At 35.3% G+C, this 25277-nt stretch overlaps 2 protein-coding genes across 5 annotated transcripts in view; one reads left to right on the top strand and one right to left on the bottom strand.

Annotated features, from left to right (window-relative positions):
- RB1 (RB transcriptional corepressor 1) overlaps nt 1-25277 on the bottom strand; it is a 131767-nt gene that overhangs the window by 38273 nt on the left and 68217 nt on the right. The gene's annotated exons all lie outside the window — the stretch shown is intronic.
- LPAR6 (lysophosphatidic acid receptor 6) lies at nt 4867-6966 on the top strand. The gene has a single exon (XM_059996217.1). The coding sequence runs from the start codon at nt 5541-5543 to the stop codon at nt 6573-6575; it is 1035 nt and encodes a 344-aa protein (XP_059852200.1). The 5' UTR covers nt 4867-5540; the 3' UTR covers nt 6576-6966.

Here is a 25277-nt window from a genome sequence, read left to right on the forward strand (position 1 = left end):
AAAAGAAAAAGTAAAAAGGACAGAATAACCAAAAATAAATAAATAAATAAATACACAGATTAACATTTAATTGCCTACATACACACATCTTAACTTCATTTATAAAGAATCTGCATTAGCAACTAATAGTTTAAGATTCCTTTTAGGCTATCCATAGAAAAAGACTTTCAAAAGATTTCAATTTCCAGATACTTCAGTGGAATAGCCTACAGGATTTGCTAACCCTTCCTTTCTTTAGACTGTGGTTTCTTACCTGTTCTTAGTCATAATCTTGTTTGAGAATCTAATCAAAGCCACAAGACCTGTCCCCAGGAGAGTGTATACAACAGGGGTTTCAGCGATTTTAAGGTCATCAGGTGAGATCCTTTGCACTATATTGTCAAATTTGCTTCAGCATAAACCACACTACCACATATATTTGGACTATCTTAATCTTCCAACAAATAATACATTCTCCCAGAACCACAATTTGACATTGGGTGCTTTTCCTAAATTGAGGGCCAACAAGAAATGGCACACGTTCTACCATTAGAACACAATCTGCTGTGGTTCATGTGTAAAGATTCACAATATATTTCTGAGATAAAGCAAAGTTTTTTCCTTGACACCCTGGAACATTTTCTTTCATTAAATGAAAACTACATAATCTACTATATTTTCCTTTTCTGCCTTGTGTCAAATGCAGCAGTTCCCCTTAGCCTAGATTTTTCTGCCCTTCTCACACTGCTCCTCCCACCCTTCTCTTTCCCATGTTGTACTGGCTTTTATTCTTTTACTAATGTGTTAATGAATTTGTGTTTTAAGATTTTTATTTATTGCTTTTTGCAAACATTTATTACATTCAAAATGAATAATTTTTAGGATAATGGATATGACTAATATTTAGAATAATTTTCCTCACATTTCTCACATTTAAAAACTTTAACTGTTCCACACTGACTTTCTTTTTAAACTTCTTAAATGTAGGTATAATTTCTATAAAATAAAAATCTTAAATATTTAGTTTCATCAGTTTGGACAGTTTTAAAATTATAATCTGCTTTAAATCCTTTTTGGAAGCAAGAAGGGTATAAATCAATAAATAGTTGATTCATTCATGACTTGATCTGTGTCTGTCTGGCAGGGGAAACTGGTGGGACTAGAAGTAAGACAAGATAAGACACCATAACAACTATATAGATAAGAGTGACAGGGTTAGTCTAAAAAGATAGCAGAGAAAATAAAAAAGGGACAACATAAAACTGGTATTACTATCAAGGCTAGAAATAACCAATATGAAAAAGAACAGAAAGGAAGAATGGCTGAGGAGCCCACTTTACACATTATTTGTTTATAACGGGTGTTCAACAAAGCCTATTTTGTTTTGTTTTGTTTGATGAAAAATTGCCCATGTTTTATTTTATTTTTTTTAACATCTTTATTGGAGTATAATTGCTTTACAATGGTGTGTTAGTTTCTGCTTTATAACAAAGTGAATCAGCTACACATATACATATATCCCCATATCTCCTCCCTCTTGCGTCTCCCTCCTACCCTCCCTATCCCATCCCTCTAGGTGGTCACAAAGCACCGAGCTGATCTCCCTGTGCTATGCGGCTGCTTCCCACTAGCTATCTATTTTACGTTTGGTAGTGTATATATGTCCATGCCACTCTCTCACTTTGTCCCAGCTTACCCTTCCCCCTCCCCATACCCTCAAGTCCATTCTCTACGTTTGCATCTTTATTCCTGTCCTGCCCCTAGGTTCTTCAGGACCACTTTTTTTTTTTTTAGATTCCATATATATGTGTTAGCATACAGTATATGTTTTTCTCTTTCTGATTTACTTCACTCTGTATGACAGACCAAAGCCTATTTTCAATCAGGTATGAAAAAGTCAGATTTCTTGCCTTCTCAAAGCCACAGTTGTAGCAGAAATTTAGATAAGAACTCAGAAGTTACTCATATCCTTAAACTCATAATAGTTAACAGAGTACTCCCTCTCAAACCGATAACAAAAAAATAAGTTACACAACTAAAACACAACTATACCATTACTATAGTGATGAATAAAACATGTACTTTATAGGCTAGCTGGTTATTGACCTGGCTGCTTGATGTAATAAAAATCTGTAAAGTGATGAGTTATATAATGAGATTCATTAAATTTCAAATCAGCTGTAGTCATTTCACCCCCTAAAAAAACTCATTCAAGAAACCAGCTGACTCCTAGACTTAACTTCTAGAAGTATACAAACCTCACACTAAACTGGTTTGGTCTCTATCACATACAAAAGCAACTATTAAATATCCTCGAGTCCTTGGATTCATTTAACTCCCTTTTGTAAGCAGTTACTCTATGGTTCTCAAATCTTAACCTAAGGAATTTTAAAGGTATCTAATTTCACTTTGGCTCCTTAATTAGAAGTCAAATTAAATGTCTTGAAAAATCTAGCATTCAATAATCTTCTTCCTGTTAAAACAGATAGTCCTTCTGCTATTGCTCTTCCTCAGTAGAAACAACTCTCAATAAAATTCCAGTTTATCAGTATAATTCATTCCTCAGTAAACATGTGAGTATCCACCAAGGGTCAAGCATTGTGTAAAACTGGAAATACAAACATATACTAATATACTGATAATAACAAAAAGTTTAATTCAACGAACAGTCATCTATTTTTAAGCACCAGTAACTCAAACATGAAAAAACTACAAATGAACAGTTAAGTGAGTATTAAGTCAAGTGAATGACATCATCAACATGTGGAAGAATATTCCAATGTAGAATTAGTACGTTTTATGGACAATGCCATATTCAAAATGAAGGTAAAAGTAAACAAATTCAGGGCACATAACTGCTTAAATTTCATTATTTAATGATGACTAGAGAAGAGATTATCAATCTGAAAGTCGATTACTGAGAAACTATAACAGAAATTTTTCTCCAGTAAGAACACAAGCTCATTAACTACTCTCTTCATTACTGTTCACTCTAGGTATCCACCTGTCTTCTTATATGAACACACACTACCTCTTTTCCATACCAACATGATATAAAGAAATTCAGCCCTTAAGGTTTTAAGTTTATTGGTTGTAAGTAATACTCATATTTTTTTGTGTCACTTGATTATAGGTAAATTTCCTAGTCAAAACAACAAAAATAGATTATAATTCAGGGGGGATTCATCAACAAACAACAAAAGTTGCTAAGCATGAGAGTGAAGCCCAAATTAAAAAGGTACAAAATCAGCACAAAACACGTTACTGAAAAATATTAGTTTTAAATTAGCTAAGTAATTTATGAAAGAAAAATAAACTGCTCTTAAATTTCTCAAATTTCCTTAATTGATACTCGAAAGGAAGGCCTTCAGCCCAAATGAAACCAAACTAAAAAATAATAACAGTAAATCACAACTGGATATAGCCTTTTCTGAAAAATGGTAATTTAAAATAAAAGAAACATGTATGTGTCCACAGGTTGTGATATCCTCAATCCCTGAGGAAATAACATCTACATTCAACTACCCCTTTCCCACACATACTTTCTTCTGATTTCTTTGGGCTTTAAAAAATGAGTATACTTTAAATACATAGAGAGAAACCACTCACATGAGCTTTTAAATGAAAACAAAATCTGACCCATATTCCAATACATAGTTAATGTCATATTAAGAGGGGTAAAGGGAGGGCTGGAGGGAATTAAAATTCCAAACCTAAAACTTAGCCAAGTAGTATAACTTTTATTTTCCAAAATTTATTTCAATGAATTTAGGGAAAAAATTTTTTGTTAAAAGACACAATTTTGTTCTGTAAGATTAATACCACACCAAACATAAACATTTTAAAATTTATTCTTTGATCCGCCTGCCAATGCAGGAGACATGGGTTCAAGCCGTGGTCCGGGAAGATCCCACATGCCGCAGAGCAACTAAGCCCATGCGCCACAACCACTGAGTCTGTGCTCTAGAGCCCGTGAGCCACAACTACTGAGCCCGTGCACCACAACTACTGAGCCTGCATGCTGCAACTACTGAAGCCCGCGTGCCTAGAGCCCATGCTCTGCAACAAGAGAAGCCACTGCAATGAGAAGCACGCACACCATGAAGAGTAGCCCCCTGCTCGCTGCAACTAGAGAAAGCCTGCGCACAGCAATGAAGACCCAACACAGCCAAAAATAAATAAATTTATAAAAAATAAAAGTTTGTTCTTTGGTGGAAGTGATTTAAAAAATTGGAAGTGCTATAAAATATTAATTTAATTTTATAGGAAAGAGGTAAGAATGTGAGAAAATTGTTTATCAAAAAGTAAAGAGATCCAGGATTGGAGCCACTCACAATCATGGGAATTAAATTAAATCTTGAGGAGCAATTATGGAAAACAGAAGCCAAGAGTGGCAAAACTTGGTCTCTCAACTCAAATCCTTTTTATAACTAACGATTCAATTTTTCTTATACAGTCAGTAAACAGATTTTTAAAATGTCATATTAAGATATCACTAACAATTTCAGTTTATAAATACACATACACATTTTAGTTCCAAAAAAAAGTCATATCCAAAACACAAAAGCAATCACATACTGATTTTTGTCCTCTCTCAATTACTACTACCAAAAAGAAAGAAAGAATAAAAAGAAAAAAAAAAAAGAAAAGAAAACTCCCTGAGAGGTGGCCAACATTCCAGAGGCATTTCTGCATAAAAAGAGGTAATGGGCAGACTGCTCAGCTAAACAGTCAGTGGCCCTTTGCAAGCCTCCTAGGTGTATTCCCAGCAGACACGTTATCAGATTAAAGGAACTGCAAACAAACTGGGCTGAAACCTTTCTTTGTCCAAGTCCAGCCTCTTCTTCCTGTGATGTCATACTACAAATCTAGCACGCCTTTCGTTTTCTCTTCAGAGAAAGCCCATCTCACAATACAGCTGGTAACCGAGGAAAAGGCCTCGATTCAGCGAGAGCTAACACGCTTAGGAATTCATTTCAGAACCTTTGAAAGACTCCTCTGCTTACCACCATCTGGGATCCACTGCAGGAATACGGAAGAGGAAAACCTCATTTAGAAGGAAGGAACAAGAAGTAAATGAGACCGAACTGGGAATGTTTAAGTCTCTGAAACTTTGCATTGAAAAGCAAAATAAGATTGCTAACTTTAGCTTGAACATTCTGGAGCATAAAGAAACTTTCATTTTGGAACATTCATCTTAACTGAAACTGAAGTTTACCAGACGAATAGTTTTCTTCCATCTCAGAACACAGCTTTTATTTAAAATTTATAATCCAATGGATTGGCTTCACTGACTGCGTTTTTTAAACGTAGCCCTGGAATCACGGATTTTCTGGAGATTTGAAAATGAAAATATTTTCTTATTGAAGAACCAAGTGGAAACTTTACAGCAACAAATTTCATGTCTCTTTTGGAGGAAAAAGAAATATTTATAAAATCACGCAAAGATCCAAAGGATTTGCAAATACATTGGAGGTTATAAAGGGGTCACAATCTGAATACCAAAGGAGACTGCAGCTGACCAAAGGACTTCAACACTGTAAACTGGACGTGCCTTTATAATGGTAAGCAATAACAGCTCCCACTGCGTCTATGATGATTCCTTTAAGTACACTTTGTACGGGTGCATGTTTAGCATGGTGTTTGTGCTTGGGTTAATATCCAACTGTGTTGCCATACACATTTTCGTCTGCGCTCTCAAAGTGCGAAATGAAACAACAACATATATGATTAACTTGGCAATGTCAGACTTGCTTTTCGTTTTTACTTTACCCTTCAGGATATTTTACTTTGCAACACGGAATTGGCCATTTGGAGATTTACTTTGTAAAATTTCAGTGATGCTGTTTTATACCAACATGTACGGAAGCATTCTTTTCTTAACCTGTATTAGTGCCGACCGATTTCTGGCAATCGTCTACCCATTTAAGTCAAAGACTCTAAGAACCAAACGAAATGCAAAAATCGTTTGCATTGCTGTATGGTTAACTGTGATGGGAGGAAGTGCACCAGCAGTTTTTTTTCAGTCTACCCACTCTCAGGGTAACAATACCTCAGAAGCCTGCTTTGAAAATTTCCCAGAAGCCACATGGAAAACATATCTCTCAAGGATTGTAATTTTCATCGAAATAGTGGGATTTTTTATTCCTCTAATTTTAAACGTAACTTGTTCTAGTATGGTGCTAAGAACTTTAAATAAACCTCTTACATTAAGTAGAAGCAAAATAAACAAAACTAAGGTTTTAAGAATGATTTTTGTACATTTGGTCATATTCTGTTTCTGTTTCGTGCCTTACAACATCAACCTTATTTTATATTCTCTTATGAGAACACAGACGTTTGTTAATTGCTCAGCAGCAACAGCGGTAAGGACCATGTACCCAATCACTCTCTGCATTGCTGTTTTAAACTGTTGCTTTGACCCTATAGTTTACTACTTCACGTCAGACACGATTCAGAATTCAATAAAAATGAAAAACTGGTCTACCAGGAGAAGCGACTCCAGATTCTCTGAAGTTCAAGGCACAGAGAACTTTATTCAACATAACCTACAGACCTTAAAAAATAAGATATTTGACAACGAATCTACAATATAAGCTGCCTTAAATAAAACCACCGGGACTTCACTGGGACAGAACCTCCAAGTTCCTTCAACTGTGAAAAGTGTTTTCTTAGACAACTATTTCTCCACCTCTGAAAGAAAATAAACATGTGGACATTTTAAAGTTTTTCATTTAAAAAAAATGTATTCGATGTGTTAAGCATTAAAACGTATTCTACTCTTGTATATACTCCATTTTATTTTTCTGAGCCATTTTGATTTGTACCTTCCTCTTCATTAAAAAAAAAAAAATCCCTAAAGTTGTTCAGACTCTAAAAGAAACTATGATGTAAGTCATGTGGTGACCATCTGTATGGTCTTTGAATGTCTTAGTAATTTTATACTGGATAATTAACAAATATTAAAAGTTTCATTTAAGTGTTTAATACTTTTATTCAGTATATATCTAATTTTGATTTCAATCTGAATTGAAACTACTAATCATGTTTCTTAAACTATAACAACATAAATGAGAAAGAGTAATTTGAAATATTCAGTAAGCGTTTTTACAGCATTTTTCAAAAAACAGTAAAGAATGTAGTGTTCTGTAGAATGACATACTGACACTATTTGAGTCTCTCAAGCAGTCACACTCAGAGATAATATTTAGGATTTTGTCTTTGTATGCAATTCGTAAAAAGCAGATGCTATCCACACAGTATAGTATGTTTTAAAATTACTCTTTTGATCCATTTTCTGCATTTAACAGCAGCCAACTTAAAAATGATATATGCCACAAAAACTGAGAAAGGAGGAAACTAACAAAATGTTATTTTGCTAAGTAAATTAAAAGAAAATACTATTACAGGTACACTTTAAAGGTATATTTATGTCACAATAAATAACCTGTATTTTAAGTATTTTAGATCAGAGAAGCAACCTAGATAGTGAGCTATAATACTTGGCACTTAGAAAGTGATCAATATATATCTTTTGACCACTGAAGCCACTGAATAGCTGAATATATTATTTCAAGTAGGCAAAATGTTACTGTATGTCAAAATAATTTATGAAGTAAGGACATAGTTCCTTCTATAAAAAGCAGCAAAACTGCAGGGCCAAATAACTAAGTACAATTACATTTTCATTTCACTAAACATAAAAAAGGTATTGCTTTGAGCTATAATTTAGATATAAAGCGCCAATTACACTGAAACTTTTTCATTTTCCAACACATCTTTTTGTACAAATTCAAGCAGTTTTCCAAAGTTAGCTAAAAAAATATTCTTTTTACTTGAGAAGAAAGACATATAATTAAATTTAGCATTCAATGTATCTGATTTTTACATTTTCAATCTTCCAAGTCCTGAATACAACTTTGGACAAACACTCTTTGTTTTAAAGATTTAAATTTGATTTTTGCTGTTCTCTGGATTTGAGCTGCAATGACTTCAAATAAATTATAGTAAGTAAGCTAAATAAGCAAACCTGTTTTCAAAAAAATAACAGTGGGGGATTTTCTTTAAAGAGCTATAACTTCCTTTAGATAAACCTGAAGCAAAATAAATCCTTAAAAAAAAAAAAACTAGTGAAGAAATTAAGCATAGTTCTTTATATCCCAAGAGAAGTATATATGTTGTAAACATGTTTTCTTCAACTGATGCTGAAGTGATTTTTATTTGATATTCTTCAGAAAAAACAAATACATTAAGCACTCTAAACACATATTTTTGAGTTGGAAAGCAACTAACAACTTAACGATGTGGAAGAAACGGGCAGTGAGTTTGTAACAGATTTCTCAGAACTTTCCTCGGCTTAAATATCTGTAAGCAAGATCTCAAAGCATGGATGCTATTTTAAAATACAAGCAAAATAGTCATCAGATAGTTGTTGTTACTGTGCTCACTGGAGAAATTTTTGTTGCCCGCTTGTCAACAGGAAGATGAGTCAAAAGTTTTGTAAGATTCTTCACAAAGTAATACATAACAGATAAATATTAGTTTTCTTATCCAGAACTTCAAATCCTGGGTAAATCTTAACTACAGGGACAGAAAGGGTACTAAAGTTATTTTCCTCTGTTAGCACTGCACTTTAAAGTAAATTATACATTTAGAAGGTTTTCTCTTTCCCCTTTACCCAGAAAACCTGTATTTAAGGAACTCTGAGAATTCACTTTTTGTTTCCTTAGAGTGACAATACAACCCCCCCGCCCCGCCCCGCACACTGTGCCCACTGTTTTTAACATCTTTATAAAAGAGTAGATAATTTATCTAATCTTCCTTTGCATATTAACTTCCCTCAAAGGAAAAGAAGTAAGACGAAAAAAGTTTCGAGGTGTGGAAAACAGCTTTCCAGCATCCTAATGATGGGCTCTAACTTAGAAATTATCTTTTCTAAGAAAATATCAACCAAGTAGCTAGTTTACCAAAACAATGTATGAAAATATATGTATTATATCCATATATTAAAAGGAACTTAAGACACTACTTTATCAAGGAGTTTTGTCTTCATATTCTACATTCGAAATACCGAAAGTAAATTTGAGGTATAAATCTTAGTTATAGAATTGGTATTTAAAGAATCAGTCACTCATTTGAGGAACATAAAATAGAAAACTGAACATCAGCAAATTTCATATACCCAATTGAGAAACATTTAATTTATGACTGGTATGCAGCTAGCAAGAATCTGAAGCAATTGCAATTTTGGACCTCTGATGAACGAGGTACTTGGTCTTTTGTCAATGTATTAATGCCTTGCAATGCCTTGCAAAATCTTAACTATCTCCCAACACCCAAACTTTTTAATGTCTGCATGCCAAATCCAACCGCAGATGTCACAAATGAGGGAAGATGTGACCTGTGTGCTCTTAGTTGTGAATGAACTTTTATATATAAGATTTTATAAATAGTGCTTCCTAGTGGATGAATCTTAAGGTAATCCTAAGGGAAATTGTTTTTAAAAAGCTCTTTTGAGCTATCCTGAAAACCAAATCATCCATTTATAACATGACTTCTAAGAAATAAATTCCAAATTAAAAAGAACAAATGGACAAATTTAAGGACACAGAATATATTTAAATCAACAAGATTATTTAATGATCAACAATATTTCTTAAATAGCAGCATTTTCCAGAGATCAACATACACACTGTCCTAAAAATCACTAATTCTCAAATTTCTATTTTATCTCTTTCTTCATCTTTTTTTCTTGATGTCTGCTACCCATTTTTTGACAGTCAATTTTATAAAAGTACAAAGAATATCAATTAAACAGGGCAACAGACAGGGATAATTAAAGAGTATGAAATTAACTCCAGGCAAACTTTTTTTAGCAAGTCTTTCCCCTTCCTCCATCTCTCAAAAAGATTTATTCCAGGGACTTACCTGGTGGCGCAGTGGTTAAGAATCCACCTGCCAATGCAGGGGACACAGGTTCGAGCCCTGGTCCAGGAAGATCCCACATGCCGCGGAGCAACTAACCCGTGCGCCACAACTACTGAGCCTGTGCTCTAAAGCCTGTGAGCCACAACTACTGAGACCGTGAGCCACAACTACTGAAGCTCATGCGCCTAGAGCCCGTGCTCTGCAACAAGAGAAGCCACTGCAATAAGAAGCCCACACAGCGCAACGAAGAGTAGCCCCCACTCGCCGCAACTAGAGAAAGCCAGCAACAAAGACCCAAGACAGACAAAAATAAATAAATAAATAAATTTATTAAAAAAAAAAAAGGATTTATTCCAGTAACTCCTTAAAAGCGTACAAAATTATCAGTGCTAGAAGCAGTGGCCAAAACAGAATTCAAGATGCAGGACTGCAGAAGCAGAGATAATTCATGAATTTAATAATCAGTTTTCAAACTCAAAACTTGCTTTACTCATATAGATTCAACCAATCAGATACCTTTTGAAAATAATTAAAGTTAAATAAATATTTATGGCCAACAGGAACATGAAAAGATGTTCAACATCACTAATTATTAGGGAAATGCAAATCAAAACCACAATATCACTTCACACCTGTCAGAATGACTATTCTCAAACCGTGTTGACGAGGATGTGAAGAAAAGGGAACCCTCCTGCAGTGCTGGTGGAAATGTAAACTGGTGTAGCAACTATGGAAAACAGTATGGAGATTCCTCAAAAAATTAAGGATAGAACTATTATATGATCTAGCTGTTCCCCTTGTGAGTATTTATCTGAAGAATACAAAAACACTCATTTGAAAAGATACATACCCCTCTATCGTCACTGTACCATTATTTACAATAGCCAAGATATGGAAACCACCTAAAAGCCCATCAATGGATTAATGGATAAAGAATTTGTTATATATTTGTTTGAATAAATGGTACTCAGCCATAAAAAAAAAAAAAAAAGTCTTGCCATTTGTGACAACATGGATGGATCTAGGAGGTATTCTGCTAAGTGAAATAAGTCAGATGGAGAAAGATAAATACCAAATGATTTTACTCATGTGGAATCTAAGAAAACAAAGCAAATGAACAAACAAAACAAAAACAGACTTAAAAGATACAGAGAACAGACTGGTGATTACTAGAGAGAAAGGGCTAAGGGGTGGGTGAATTGGGTGAAGGGGATTTACTGTATGGTGATCAATGGTCACTAGATTTTTGGTGATGATCTTTTTGTAATGTATCCAGCCATCAAATTACAATGCTGTACATGTGAAATTTATATAATATTATATACCAATTTTACCTAAATAAAAATAGGAATATCTACAAAAAAAAAAGAATGAGAAACAAATATGTGTTTTTACAGCAAAGTTACAGTTATTAGCCATAGGGTGAATGTGCTGAGTTCCATTATCTTCCTATCAAAATGAATTCTGGTAAATTCATAATTTAAAACTGAAAGAGTCTGGAGGTCATCTGATACAACTACTTCACCTTAGGTAGAAGAAACTGAAGAACTAAAAGGCTAAGTAACTTCATAAGGTCACATACAAGTTAAGGTAGAGCCAGGTAAGAATCTGGTTTTTCTGACGTGTCTATTCCTTTAATGGTGGTAAGGGGAGTAGCACATGCAAAGGCCCTGCTGGAGAGAACATGGTATATTGAAAGGATTAAACCAAATCCAAAGTGACTGAAGATCTAGGGCTGAGATCTTACACAGGCCATGATACAGCCACGTTAAGATCTGAGGAGATGTGGGAAGCCCTGAAGGATTTCAAGTAGAAGGACAGACATGATTACATTTGCATTTCAAAAAATCCCATCCCTCTGATTATAAGGTAGAGATGCATCTGTCTTCAGCAAAAAGAAAAAAACAATCACAATAAGAGCTATATTTATTCAACTGAAATTTAAAGAGATTCTCTTATCCTTTATTTTGATTATATCCTTTCCCCCTTATTAAAATGGACTTTCTTTTTGAAACGATGGAGATGACGATGGGAAGAATATTTTAATGTTGTTACTTGGCAAAATTAAGTGAGAAGCCCTTGTGGAGAAATTGATACATTCATATACTGCTGGTGGGAAACAAAATGGTACAACTCTAATGGATGGGAATCTGGCAATACCTAACACACACACACACACACACACACACACACACACACACACACACACCCCACTTCTAGGTATTTACCCTGAAGACACACTTTCAATAATATAAAAATACATATGTACAAGGTGCAGCACTATTTGAAACTGCAAAACACTGGAAATTCCCTAGATGTCCAAGCACAGAAAATTGGTTGAATAAATTATTGCACATGTACACAGTGTAGTGCTATGCAGCTTTAATAAGGAATTAAAAAGAGCTCTATGAACTGATATGGAGGAGTAATTTCCAGAAAGTGTTGTTAAATGAAAAAAGTAAAGTGTAAAAGAGTACATATAGTATACTACCTTTTTTGTAAGAAAAAGGCCAAATAAGAAAGCATACATATATCTGCTTGTTTTACAAAAAGAAACACAAGAAACCAAAACAAAAAATAATAATAAGGAACGGGATGGGAAACAGTATAGAAGAGATATGGAAGGTTATGACACTTATCTATGTGTAAGATTTGGGGAAGCATGTTAATACTGTACATCAGGAATCAGAAAACCTTTTCTTCAAGGGTTATACGTAAATATTTTAGGCCTGCAGGCTACACAGTCCTGCTGCAACTTCTCATCTCCGCATCACAGTGCAAGAGCAGCCACAGACAACAGAAATGAGCGAGCATGGCTGCGCTCCAGTAAGACTGTATGTGCAAAGTCGAGTGGCTGGCCTGTGGGCTGTGTGTGCCACCTCCTGTGCTACAGTCAGAAAACTAAGGATAACACGGATGGGAGAGAAAGAGAAAATACCTAGAACTCCTCCTCTATTAGTGCCTGGCACATAACAGGTCTCTGCAATTCACTGCTGAATGAATAAACCTTAAAGTTCTATTAAAAGATGGACCGGAGTTCTAGTCAGGGCTTTGCTACAAACTAGTATAACTATGTTGACCCCTTCATCTCATCTAAGAGGTTTGGACTAGATAACATGTAAGGTCCATGCCATGTCTCACATACTGTTTCTCATTCTAGTCAGTTAAGACGTCCATCCATTCCTTCCTTTTAATAACCACTATCACCACTGTTCCCATGTAACACTGGGACTACTGCGGTTGCTCCCTCGCTCAGCCTGCTTTCTAGTTTCTTCCCTCAACCCATCCACGATAGATCAACCAGATTCACCTATTAAATCACCACTTTATGCTGGTCACTTACTGTTCAATTTTAAAAGGTGTCAGACTCTCCATTGACTGAGAGGAAAAATCCAGCTCTAAAGTACCAGATTGTCCAAAATATGGCCCTGACCTACTCAATTTTCTGGTTTCTGTCTTCCAAACATGATTCTTCCACTGCAGGTTGGTCCCCTACTTGTCCTGTATTTATAACTCTCACTTTTTTGACTCTAGATATTTAGACACATGACACACTACTTGCTCCTCCCCCACCCCAGTCTGCCCCCTTCTCTGATGAAACCCTTTCCATCCTACAAGGCCCAGTTCGACTCCTAAACAAAACCTTTGATAATGAAGGTTTTTTATTGTCTTTATCACTTATCTGGTATCCTTTTTTCTTACTGCCTTTGTTAGCTATCTTTTTACATGGGCTATGTCTTATTTTCCTAACTAGACACCTCAACCTCCTTGAGGAAAGGGATTATGTTTTGTACTTTGTATTTTCCATAGCACATAACATAGGATTAAAATAGAGGGATCAGAGATTGAAATGAAGGGGCTTAGAGTTAAGAACAAATTAGATGTTACTTGCCTGCCAGACTGAAGATTCATTTTTAATAACCAATATTTACCTACACAGTACCTACTCTGTATTTATCAATGTCGTTCTAATACATGTCGCATACGTACCCACACACAAAAATGCAAAGAAACTTTTATTTCACCAAACCTATAGTTCATTCAATTCTTCAAAAACCCAAGGAAAAAAAGGCAAATTTTCCTTTGTCAATAGTACTCTGATACAAGAATTCAACTCCTGTAGTTATCACCATAACTCTTATTACTCGATTTATGAATCTTAAACTGTATCTGTTGAATCCCCACCATTTAAATGAGGTTATACAGTTGTTAAAAGAAACTATGTCTTGAAGACATTCTTCATGGAATTATTTGACTTCTCTTTTGGAATCACTGTTTTGTAGGCCTGCTGCATCCTAGGATTTTCCAGTTTTTTCCTCTCTGCACTCTTGTGACAGATTCACTCTTTCTTAGGTCTCATGATTTCTCCCTTCTAGGATTTCTTTTTTTTTTTTTTTTAATTTGCTCAAGCATATTCTCTAGTAATTTTATTTTAAAATGGATGTTAAGAGATGAACTTTCTAAGAGATGAACTTTCTAAGTCCTTGCATGTCTGAAAACTGTTTCACTTTACCCTCCCGTTTGACGTGTAGGTCAGCTACAGAATTCTAGTTTATCAAACATCCAGTATTCCTGGTAAGAACTGCAATGCTGATCTGGATCTTATTCTACTGTAAATAATTTACTTCTTCTCTCTAGAACCTTTTTATAATTTTCTCATTGCCTATGGAATTCTGAATTTTCACGAGATGTATCTGTATTTATTCATCCTGCTTGGTACTCTGAGCCCTTTCCATCTGATGCCTCCCATCTCTGACTGGCTTAGAAACTTTTCTTCCATTAATTTTTTTTTTTTTTTTTTGGCTGCATTGGGTCTTCGTTGCTGCACGCGGGCTTTCTCTAGTTCAGGCGAGCGGAGGCTACTCTTTGTTGCGGTGCGCGGGCTTCTCACTGCAGTGGCTTCTCTTGCTGTGGAGCACGGGCTCTAGGCAGGCGGGCTTCAGTAGTTGCAGCATGCAGGCTCGGTAGTTGTGGCTCATGGGCTCTAGAGCACAGGCTCAGTTGTGGTGCACGGGCCTAGTTGCACCGTGGCATGTGGGATCCTCCCGGTCCGGGGCTCGAACCCATGTCCCCTGTGCTGGCAGGCGGGTTCTTAACCACTGCGCCACCAGGGAAGTCCCTCTTCCGTTAAATTTTTAAAAAATTATTATTTTGTGTCCTCCATTTTTTCTGGTCTTTCTTTTAGAGATGAATACACAGATACTGAATTGAGGTACCCCAAAATACCAAAATAAGGGGACTATATCCTAGCAGCACAGTAGTTTTATATATTTTCCTTTTAGGCAGAATCACCTTTCTATTTGTTTTTTTCTTCAGGTCTATTGTAGAAGTCTGGATTCACCACAATTTCTGCTCTGCTTCTCCTGCAGGCACCAGCAGGACAGCACAGCCCTGTATGTGTACACGGAAGCTGGGATAGGACCAGGCATACATCTATATAATTTGTGCACTACACGAAAGCACGGGGCTTCACTGTAAACTCTGCATAGCAAGCCAGGGGTGGTTGCATCCAGAGGGGCATCTTTTTCTAATTCACTAGTACAGAGGGAGGCAGTTCATTTTCCTGATTCCTATAAGCCAGCATGGCCTGAGGTGAGGCATTGGTCCAGATGTTTCATGGACCAGTGGTTCTCAAAATGTGGTGGCTAGACCAGCATTAGCCATCACCTGGAAACATGTTAGAAATACAAATTCTTGGATCCTACCCTAGAACCTTTGAGGTTAGGCCCAGGAACCTGCAATCTGTCTTTTTTTTTTTTTTTTTTTGCGGTACACAGGCCTCTCACTGTTGTGGCCTCTCCCGGACCGGGGCACGAACCCACGTCCCCTGCATCGGCAGGCGGACTCGCAACCACTGCGCCACCAGGGAAGCCCTTTAATCTGTCTTTTAACAAGCCCTCCAGCCTTTTGATACATGCAAAAGTTTGAGAGCCGGTGGCAGACAGCACCCTAGAAAAACTCTCCTGATTACTGCCACACTCTCTGTACCTTCTATTATTACTTTGAACTTAGAGGCTAAGAATCCCACTTCCACTGTGGGAGTCTTCGCCTACTGTATTCAGTAGTTTTCTCTACTTCGTTGTATCCATCAAACAGACACCTCTTTTACTTTTTATCCTCAAAATTGAATTAACCCCTAAACTTCCCACTTCATAGTCTTGGTACTGCTGAAATTCACTGCCATGTGGTTTCTTCCCTTTTCTGTCACTTGTGTAGGGTTTTGGGGGAGAAAGGAGGTAAAAATGTGTGGTCATTTTGCTATTTTAAACCAGAGATAGTCTTGTTTTTAAAAGCAATTACACAGTCTTAGTTACACAAGAAAAAGTTATACTACTTAAACCCTTTCATTGTTGCTAACAAATAACATGCAAAGGGCTTTTTCATCAAAACAAATTCTTATATTATGAACGATATAATCTTCAATTTAATTTTCTTTAAAAAATGATAATTTTCCAACTGTTTAATCAATTACTAATTGTTAGCTGATATTTTAATAGGGCATAAAAATCTATGAATCATTTTATTATAATTCTTTATTTTAAAGTAAAGAAATGTATTTAATTACATGAGTTTAAAATATTTACACTGGACTAAAATTTAGGCTTTTCAGGAAAAAGGATTTTATGTATAGTATTTGATGAAAACAGAGGCAGCCATTTATTTAAATAAAAATGAATAGTACTTAAAACATAGAGCTAAAAAAATTACACCTTTTGGTTTATATGTCACATATGTAATTTTTGCTATGGCCAAAATAACTGGTTTCAAAATTGTTGTGGAAAAATTGCTATACTTTGTGTTGTGGTCTCATGAGACTTCTTTAGACTGAAACACACATAATATAATCTTAGCTACTTAAGAGAAGGAAAAAGTATGGACATGTGCTAAAAAATAAAAAAGGCCATGTATAAATAGTTTGTCTACAAGAGATTACAGAGTTGTTCCTAGAGAAATAATTACAAAGGTCAGGGATATCATTTTTGCATTATTATGGTAATTTTTACCCATCTCCATCTACTCAGGCTATTCATTCTTCATTTGAAACTGAAATGTGAAAAGGTTTATGTTCAGACAACCCTGTTCGAATACGTGAGTTAGGTTCTGGTCTAAAAGTACACAGTATTAAAAGTGTCCAGTATGCCTATTACAAAGATAATGCAAAAGCTTATATTTTCAAGAATAAGTTTATATTTTCACGAGTTCAGTACTGGATTAGGGAATCCTATGTTCATTTTTGTTTATTACTCATGTATTAGTAAAAGATAAGTCATTTTACTTTACCTCTCTCATTTTAATGTTTAAGAGAAAAAAAATCAAAATGGTAAAACTTAAGTTATAAAAACTAGCATTACTTAATCTGTAAATAAAACTTTTAGACTATTAAATTATCTTAAAACATGGAAAGGGTCAGTATAATGACCAGATAGTAATAAAAATAATACTTTTTATTACTTTATTAATGAGGATAAAAATGACCAGATATTAAATTCTAAAAAGGAAATGAAACAAAAGATAGCAAGATAGACTTACGTTAGTCTCTGAGAATTCTTAGAGTGTAATCAAAATCTAAAAGACAAATGTTAGCCTTTGAGAATTCTTAAAGAGTATAATCAAAATCTAAGAGAAATTATGTTATAATTTAATGGAGGCAAGAAACAATGAAACTGAGCAAGAATAATAAAAAGGTTTTTTGAAAGAGTGAGACACAAATACAGCTGTTTCCTATTGTAAGTTTTTTTAAATCATGTTCTAAATCTAGCAAGTACAGGAAGACACCAAATACTTTTGATATTTGGGTATTTCTGACAATAACAGAAAATACTAAGAACCAACATGTAAATTAATAAAACCACAAATGCAAAGGTCACTCACATGCATTTTAAAACAGACTAGGTTATGACAGTTTAATTTTAAAAACATGACCTAAATATCTGGAAAAGATAAATGCCAAAAAGTTGGATCTATTTTATACTTAAAGGTAACTGAACTTAGATGGTTTAAGAACAATTGCCCTACAGTGGTTCTAAAATTTTACTAAACTCACCATTAATAACAGCCTCTGATTTGGCTGGAGGAATTCAGAAAATACATTAAATAGAATTGAGATCTCGTAAGATTCTTCTACTTTTTGTTTCTTGCACATCTAGATTCCAGAGTCCTTCCTCACTATTACAGTCAGGATATGATATGATACAAGTTTAGAGACTGAAAATTCTCAGACTATATTCAGGTAATTTTCTAACATCATGACCTTGTAGAAGATACTCTCTGACCAAGAGTACAAGTGCTTCCATTTCCACAGGTTAAGTACAGAGGAGATTTCCAAGCTATTCTTCTACAACTGCTACAATCTCCCTTCTTGTCTGTACTTGAATAATGAACACTGCCCTCAGGGTAATTACTGACATGATTCATAACTAAAAGCACCATAACAAATTCCAACTGCAGTATAACAGAGAACACTGCCCACATTTAACAATGCTGGAATTCAGTTACACCTCTTTCTCCCTGAACTTATTCCATTTTGAGAAGGCAGTGAGGGAGGGGGAGGTGCCTTGGGAGAAGAGAAGAGTTCTACATACTTGTAGTAAGCTGGGATAAACAGATCCAATACTGTTTAACCGTGTTCTCAGTTCTCTGTTCTTAGGACATCACTGTAAAGACAATGAACTGAAGGAAACTAACAATTAATTGTGATGTTTCTAAAATGTTCCATTCTCATAAATGTCCATTTATTCCTCACAACAACTCTGATAAGTATTATCATGCCCATTTTACAGATGAGAAAATCTGAGATACAGAGGTATAACTTGCTCAGAATCACACCAAAGCAAGTTACCTGGCATCTTTGAATGAACCTCAGCTTTTCCTATCTATAAAACAGGAACAGCAATGTTTACCTTCTGTGAAGATTAAATGAGATGTGGTGACGCCAAAGCCCAGGCTCCTTCTGCTACCGCACAGTGACACAAACACAGATAAAACATGAATAAAGAAACTAATCACGATAGTGCATATACCCAGCAGTAAACTAATACACACCGTGAGACAGCATAGAGGTTACGAGCACAGTCTCTGGAACCAGATAGTCTGAGTTAAAATTCTAGCTCTGCTATCAACTTAGTTTTGTGGGTAAGGGAAACAGTCTCAATTTCTCTGTACCTCAGTTTTTTCATCTATGAAGTGGTGATCTCCTTCACAGAGTTGTGCAAAATAAATGAGTTAACACATTTCAGCACTTTTAATAGTGCCTGTATCAGCATACATGCAAAAATGTTACCTATTATGACTTCTACACTGAAATGTAATATGCGTAAGTGAGGGTCATTTTGATGCAGCTCTGTATGATGATCAGGAAAGATTCCAAATATGTAAGCTAGTGATGAGCTTTTTACAAGCACTGCTTTCTAAAGCAAGTTTCTATGAGCTACCTAAGGGACATTTCTGAGTTTGAGATTTTTTTTTTATATCCCTGAATTTCTTTAGTCCCTTGTGCCAATTCATGAACAAGGAGAATGTATAGTATGGACAATGGGGGAGGGGGAAGGGAGACATGAACAGACAAGTCTTGAATACTTCACTGTGTCCTCCACAGTGAACTCTAGCAATTTCTCATGTGTGTCAGAGTGTTCTAAAGAAAGAAGGAGACAAGTACATAGAGAAAAGAATAGACTGAGGGGTCAAGCACAGGGTTCAAGACAAGATGGCACCTGAGCAAAGGTTTAGATATGAAGAAAATTTTATGCTTAAAACCATAAACAGATCTGGATCAAGAACTCAGGCTCACGTAAACATTCAATACAGGAGAAGACATGCAATAATTTATAACAGTTATCTATCTCAGTTTCTTTGGGTTTTCTGTTTGTTGTTTTTTAACAGATGAAGAACAACATAAAAAACCATTTAATGCCTCATTGATTCTTCAATGGCTTAATTATGAAGAAGAAAGAGAGTTATTTTATTAAATTGAGCTTAGAGTATTAGCGCTTTATAAAGCAACCATCTATTCACATTTTAGTGGATAATTATTCGTATGAACTAAGTAAGTTACTATCCTTATTTTTGTACTTTTTCTGCATATCTGTATTTTTTAATTTCTCTCTAGACCACTGGAGAACACAAGGTCACTATTAAAAATTTTATTTCTAAGATATTGCCTTCCTTTATTTTCCCTTCTTGGGCTTTACATTTTTTCATTCTTATAGAAGACTTTAGGCATACCTGGAATCTTTCATTAAAAACTCAGAAAAAACTCAGTTTTCACATTTCAGTCTATGAAAAGAGACCTGGTTTTCCATTTTACCTCATTCCCACCCTTCCCTTCCATCTCCTTGAGGGGATCCAAATACCTAATTTTATCAACCCTAAACTATCATGGATTCTAAAAATACTTATATTATTAAATTAAAATCTCATTCTAAGAGTTACCTAAATGAAACATATAGACACAGCAGTAACTCCTTTTAAAATATAGTTTGCTCTTTTTGTAAGGTCTTCTAATCTTTTCTTCCTGAAGAATCCAGTAGATCACCAGTGAGTGTGCACTACACAAAGGAGCTGGTCAACAAAGGGTAGTACCTTCCCCACTTCCTATTACTGACTAGCTCTAGGGCAAAACACTCACCTTGTTACTCAAGATAAAAAATGTATTATATATATTTTCACTTAGAATAAAATTTTATACTGTCTCATATGCTTGACTACATGTTACAGTGGTAATAAAAAGGGTGGATGAATAAACAGAAAAGATGTGGTACAATGAGAAGGGCACTTTACTAGACCAATGTGGAATTTGGAATCAAACCAATCTGGGTTCAAATGCCAAGTGTGTGACCTTAGACAAACTGCTTAACCTTCCTGAGCCTGTTTCCACTTTTGTAAAATGAAAAGAGTATTAGTGACATCACAGATTATTATGAGAATTAAATTAGACAAATACTTTTGGTGCACAGCACATTGCAACCGGTCAAGGAGTATTAGCTGCCTTCCATCCATTGCTAATTAGCTGTCAGGTGGGACACAAATATTCTGTGTTTCTCTTTCCTCATACGGGAAATTAGATTCATGGCTACACCTACCTTGCGGATTTAGTGTAAAGAACCAACAGAGTATTTCATTTTAAAGCCCAGTAATGTAGGGTCATCTAGAATCTGGCTCTTCTAAAGAGTGGCCCGTGGGCTAGCAACGTCAGAACCATCTGGGGGCCTGTGAGAAATGCTGAATTGCAAGCCCCGCCCTAGAACCACTTGATAAGAAAGTATATTTTAATAAGATCTCCATGGATATTGAAGTTTGAAAACTAGTACTAAGAAAATAACCCTCAGCCTGGAAGTAAGAAAAGGACTTTATCAATACCATTGTGCCAAAAATCCAAAAGGACAAAGGGCATTGACAATAGTGCATATTGATTTAATTAGCTTAGGAGAGCAAGTTAGAGGCAGCAGGCATCATGGTCTGGTAGAACTTGAAATAGTGATAAATACAGAATAATTCACAAGGAAAGGGAGGGGAAGGGCAGAAAAAACTAAAACACTAGGTAAAGAGCACAATATTTTCCACAGGCAAATGAGCAGTCTAGCCCATGAATAATATATTAATGCTTATAATGATGTCCCTGGCTCAAAAAGAAAAAGTAAAATTACTTTAAACACGCTCTTTCAAAGACAAAAGCATGTATTCTATTTCAAGATTATTTCCCTCAAAAAAGTTGTGTGTGTCTCCACACACACACACACACACACACATTTTACTGTCAACTAGCACATAAAATTATCTGGTACATTCATTTTTGTATAATATCTCATTTATCAAGAGAGTTAGCTCTCCACTTTTCACAAGGCTAAAAACTCTAACTTTTAAGACTAAACTACTAGTCTTAAATCAGTACTCATCTACCACTGCCAATGCTGGGCCATAATTTTCCCCCAAAGTACCTCATGCTAGGCTTTCCTACTTGTGTCCACATTTCCACACCTGTTGTTAAGTCTTTTCCCATCCGCATATGATTGATCACTTCCTCCTTTGACCCTCATGGTTTATCTTATTTCACAGTATATTACAGTGAGTTACTTTTCTACTAAGTTCCAAGCCTCTTAAAGGATAGGGGCTATTTTCCATGTCCTTAGATACCTCACAGGAGAAAGTATAATTCCTTTAAAATATCTGGTGTACACATATCAGGTATGGCCCAAAGAGAATTGAGAAAAACTGAGCTAAAGGAGAATACGGAAATGAGACCTCTGCGTTACCTTTTTTTGAAAAATGTTTCTTCAAAATGTTATAAATTGTGAAGCAATCTAAAAGAATATGGATCCACCTTCAGTAGTGGCAAATAATTCTCAACACTTAAACAGTTTTGTAGACTTATAAAATATTTGAGCTAGAAATATTCAAATCTTTTGGTCTGTCTCAATTTACAAAGCAAGAAACTAAGACAAAGACATTAACTTGTACATGAAAGAGCTAGGCCCTAATGCCAGGTCTTCTGATTCCACGTCCCACACTAGGCCATACTCACTCTCACTAGATAAATGTGGTTTGCTCAAGAGATGAAAGAACTCTCTGCACACAGTAAGTGTCTGAGGAATAGTGGAAGGCTAGCAAGGTAAGGCAGGGCCAGATTATCACAACCAGAGTAAAGAGGCTACATTTTTCTACATGGGAATGCAGAGCTACTGTAGGTTCCTGAACAGGAGTATGGCATGAATAAGCATTTAGGAATATTAATTTAGCACCAAAGTATAAAATAGAGGGTAGTGCCTAAGCTGGGAGACCAAGCAGGAGTCTATAATAATATGTTAAATGCAAGGACGTGATGATCTGATTTAGGGAAATGTAAATGAAAACAGATCTTTAACATAATAATGAAACAAATATAAAGGACATGGTAAAGTTTTTTGGGTTTTGGTTTCTGTTTTTTTAATTACAAGACTATATCTAACTATAGTGAAAAAGAAGGAAAAAATGCTCAGTATTCAAGCCTGGATGACTTGAAAAGTAATATAAAAATATAGATATTGGGAAGCAAAGTTGTATTTAGAACAAAATAAAATAATTTCAGTTTTGAAAGGTAAAGTCAAATCTCCTAAATCACTTGAGAAGCTACTAGTCAGTTACGGGAATTAAGGGCAAGAAATTAGGAACATGTTGGGTCAGAGTGAAAGGTTAAAGCCTTAGTGATATTTTCAGAAAGAATCAGACTTTTTAAAAATAAATGTTTTCTCTTGCTGGCAAAGAGATAAAATATATGGTTTTTTAAAAAAAATAACTCGTGAGGAGCTTTTAAAAACCCAACATAAAACATTTTTCATTATAGTAGCATGGTTGCTATATAAATATAGTATATGGTATCATATTACTTCACCATCCTTACCCATATTTTTAAACAGTATTAAATATGGCTTAATCATTATCTTACATTTCATTCACCTTCCTGAGACATAGTTCTCAGTAAAATATAACTTTTGAAAAAAATAATGTCTAATGGTAAATACTAAAACCATTGTGCAAAGTGCACCAGAGGTTAATGATCTACCATCCAAATATACAACAGATATCCTTTCTGGCTTTTTCAGAGCCACAGGCTTTTCTCCCTTTTGTGTTCATTTCCTGTCAAGTCTGACATTTCAAAGAATACCAAAGAAGCTTAAAAATTTGTTTACAAGTTTGTCATCAAATCAGGACTCTAAAAATACAAGCTATTCATTACAACTGTACTGACATGTAAAACTGGTCTTCATTTAAATTTTGGAAAAATAATAAAATGGAAACAGTTTTAATCTTTTCTTTTGTAAAAGTGCTCTGGCCAAACATTTGTGCAACTGAATGAAGAAACCTGCTAATGTTTAGTGACTACAAAAAAAACAGTACGACAAAACCCAATTTAATGAGTCAGCTATATTTGACAACATTTAAAGGAGGCTCAGTTTTCTTGTGACTTATTAAAATTAAATACAACAGTTAATTACTAGTACTTCTATGCTCTCCATATAGTAAGTACCACTCCGAAACAATATTATTCAGAAGATATGATGCATTTAATACAGGAAAATAGAAATGATACCCTTTAAGTATACATATTTAAAAATACTTTATCAATCACTAAATACTGTACATAACTCTTTCGGCTGTGATGAAGGAGCAGAGATCAGATTTGTCTCAACTACAAAATCGAACAACATAAATGAAATAATAGTTTTCAGACAATGAACAACAAACAGTATAGGACAGTAATCTGTGAGAGAAAGAAAGCAAATGGTAAGCCCCACCTTTGCCTGGAGACAGTTCCCAGGCTACAACACAGGGAGGAAAAACTGAAATAGATCCCAGTGGTCTGCCCGGTTGGAGAAAACAGAGTTGAGAATTCAAGAAAGCTAAGGCAGTTCAAATTAGCAGGACAGAATAGCAGAGCAGAGAGTTACACAGAAAGGAGAGAGCTGCAAAGACAGAGCTCCAGGAGGCTGCAGAGGGTTACTCTCAAGTTTTCACCCTAGTACTGATCAGTGCAGGAAAACTACCCAAAGCCAGAAAAAGAACCATTCCAGGAGCTGACATAGGGCCAAGAAGAGTTTTGATTTCCACCAGCCAGGGTGGAAAAACCTTGTAATATATGGGACATCAGGTAGAGTACTCAGAAGGGGACTGCCTCAACAGTGGGGAGAAATTAGCCATAGATTAAAGACTGCCCTGGCTTTGTCTATAAACAACAACAAAAGTCTTTAAAAGATCAAACCGTTTCCAAGTAACTAAACTGAGTCCCAAAACACAGCTCGAGAATAGTGAAAGGAATATAAAAATATCCAGGATAAAATTCACAATGTCTGGCATCCAATAAGAAGTCATCAAGGTAAAATTCACAATGTCTGGCATCCAATAAGAAGTCATCAAGCAGACAAAAACAAACAAACAAACAAACAAAAAAAACCCAGAAAAACATGACCCTTGAAAGGAGAAGTATCAGTTAACAGAAACAGTCCTAAAAAGACATAGATGTTAGAATTAGTAAACGGGAACTTTAAAACAATCATTATAACTATATTCCATATGTTTAAGAAAGTAAAGGAAAGCACAAATATGTTAAAGAGAGATATGGAAGATTTAGAAAAGGATTCAAGTCAAACTTCTAGAGATGAAAAACAGAATACCTAAGATTAAAAATATAGTAGATGGAATAGCAAATTAGACATTTTAGCAGAAAAAATTAATGAACTTGAAGACATAGCTATAGAAACTATTTCAAACGAAACAGAAACAAAAACATCTGGAACCAAAAAAAAAGAAGAACAGAGCATCATGATGTGAGCTGTGGGACAACTTCAAGTGACCTAATACATGTATGACTGGAATCCCTGAGGGAAGGGGTGGCGGGAGTC

Source organism: Delphinus delphis, chromosome 18 (genome assembly GCF_949987515.2).
Source record: "Delphinus delphis chromosome 18, mDelDel1.2, whole genome shotgun sequence".
In the NCBI taxonomy this organism is placed as follows: domain Eukaryota; kingdom Metazoa; phylum Chordata; class Mammalia; order Artiodactyla; family Delphinidae; genus Delphinus; species Delphinus delphis.

What these genes read in the sequence shown, in the direction of transcription:
- LPAR6 (XM_059996217.1), top strand. Translation starts at nt 5,541, where the DNA reads ATGGTAAGCAATAACAGCTCCCACTGCGTCTATGATGATTCCTTTAAG.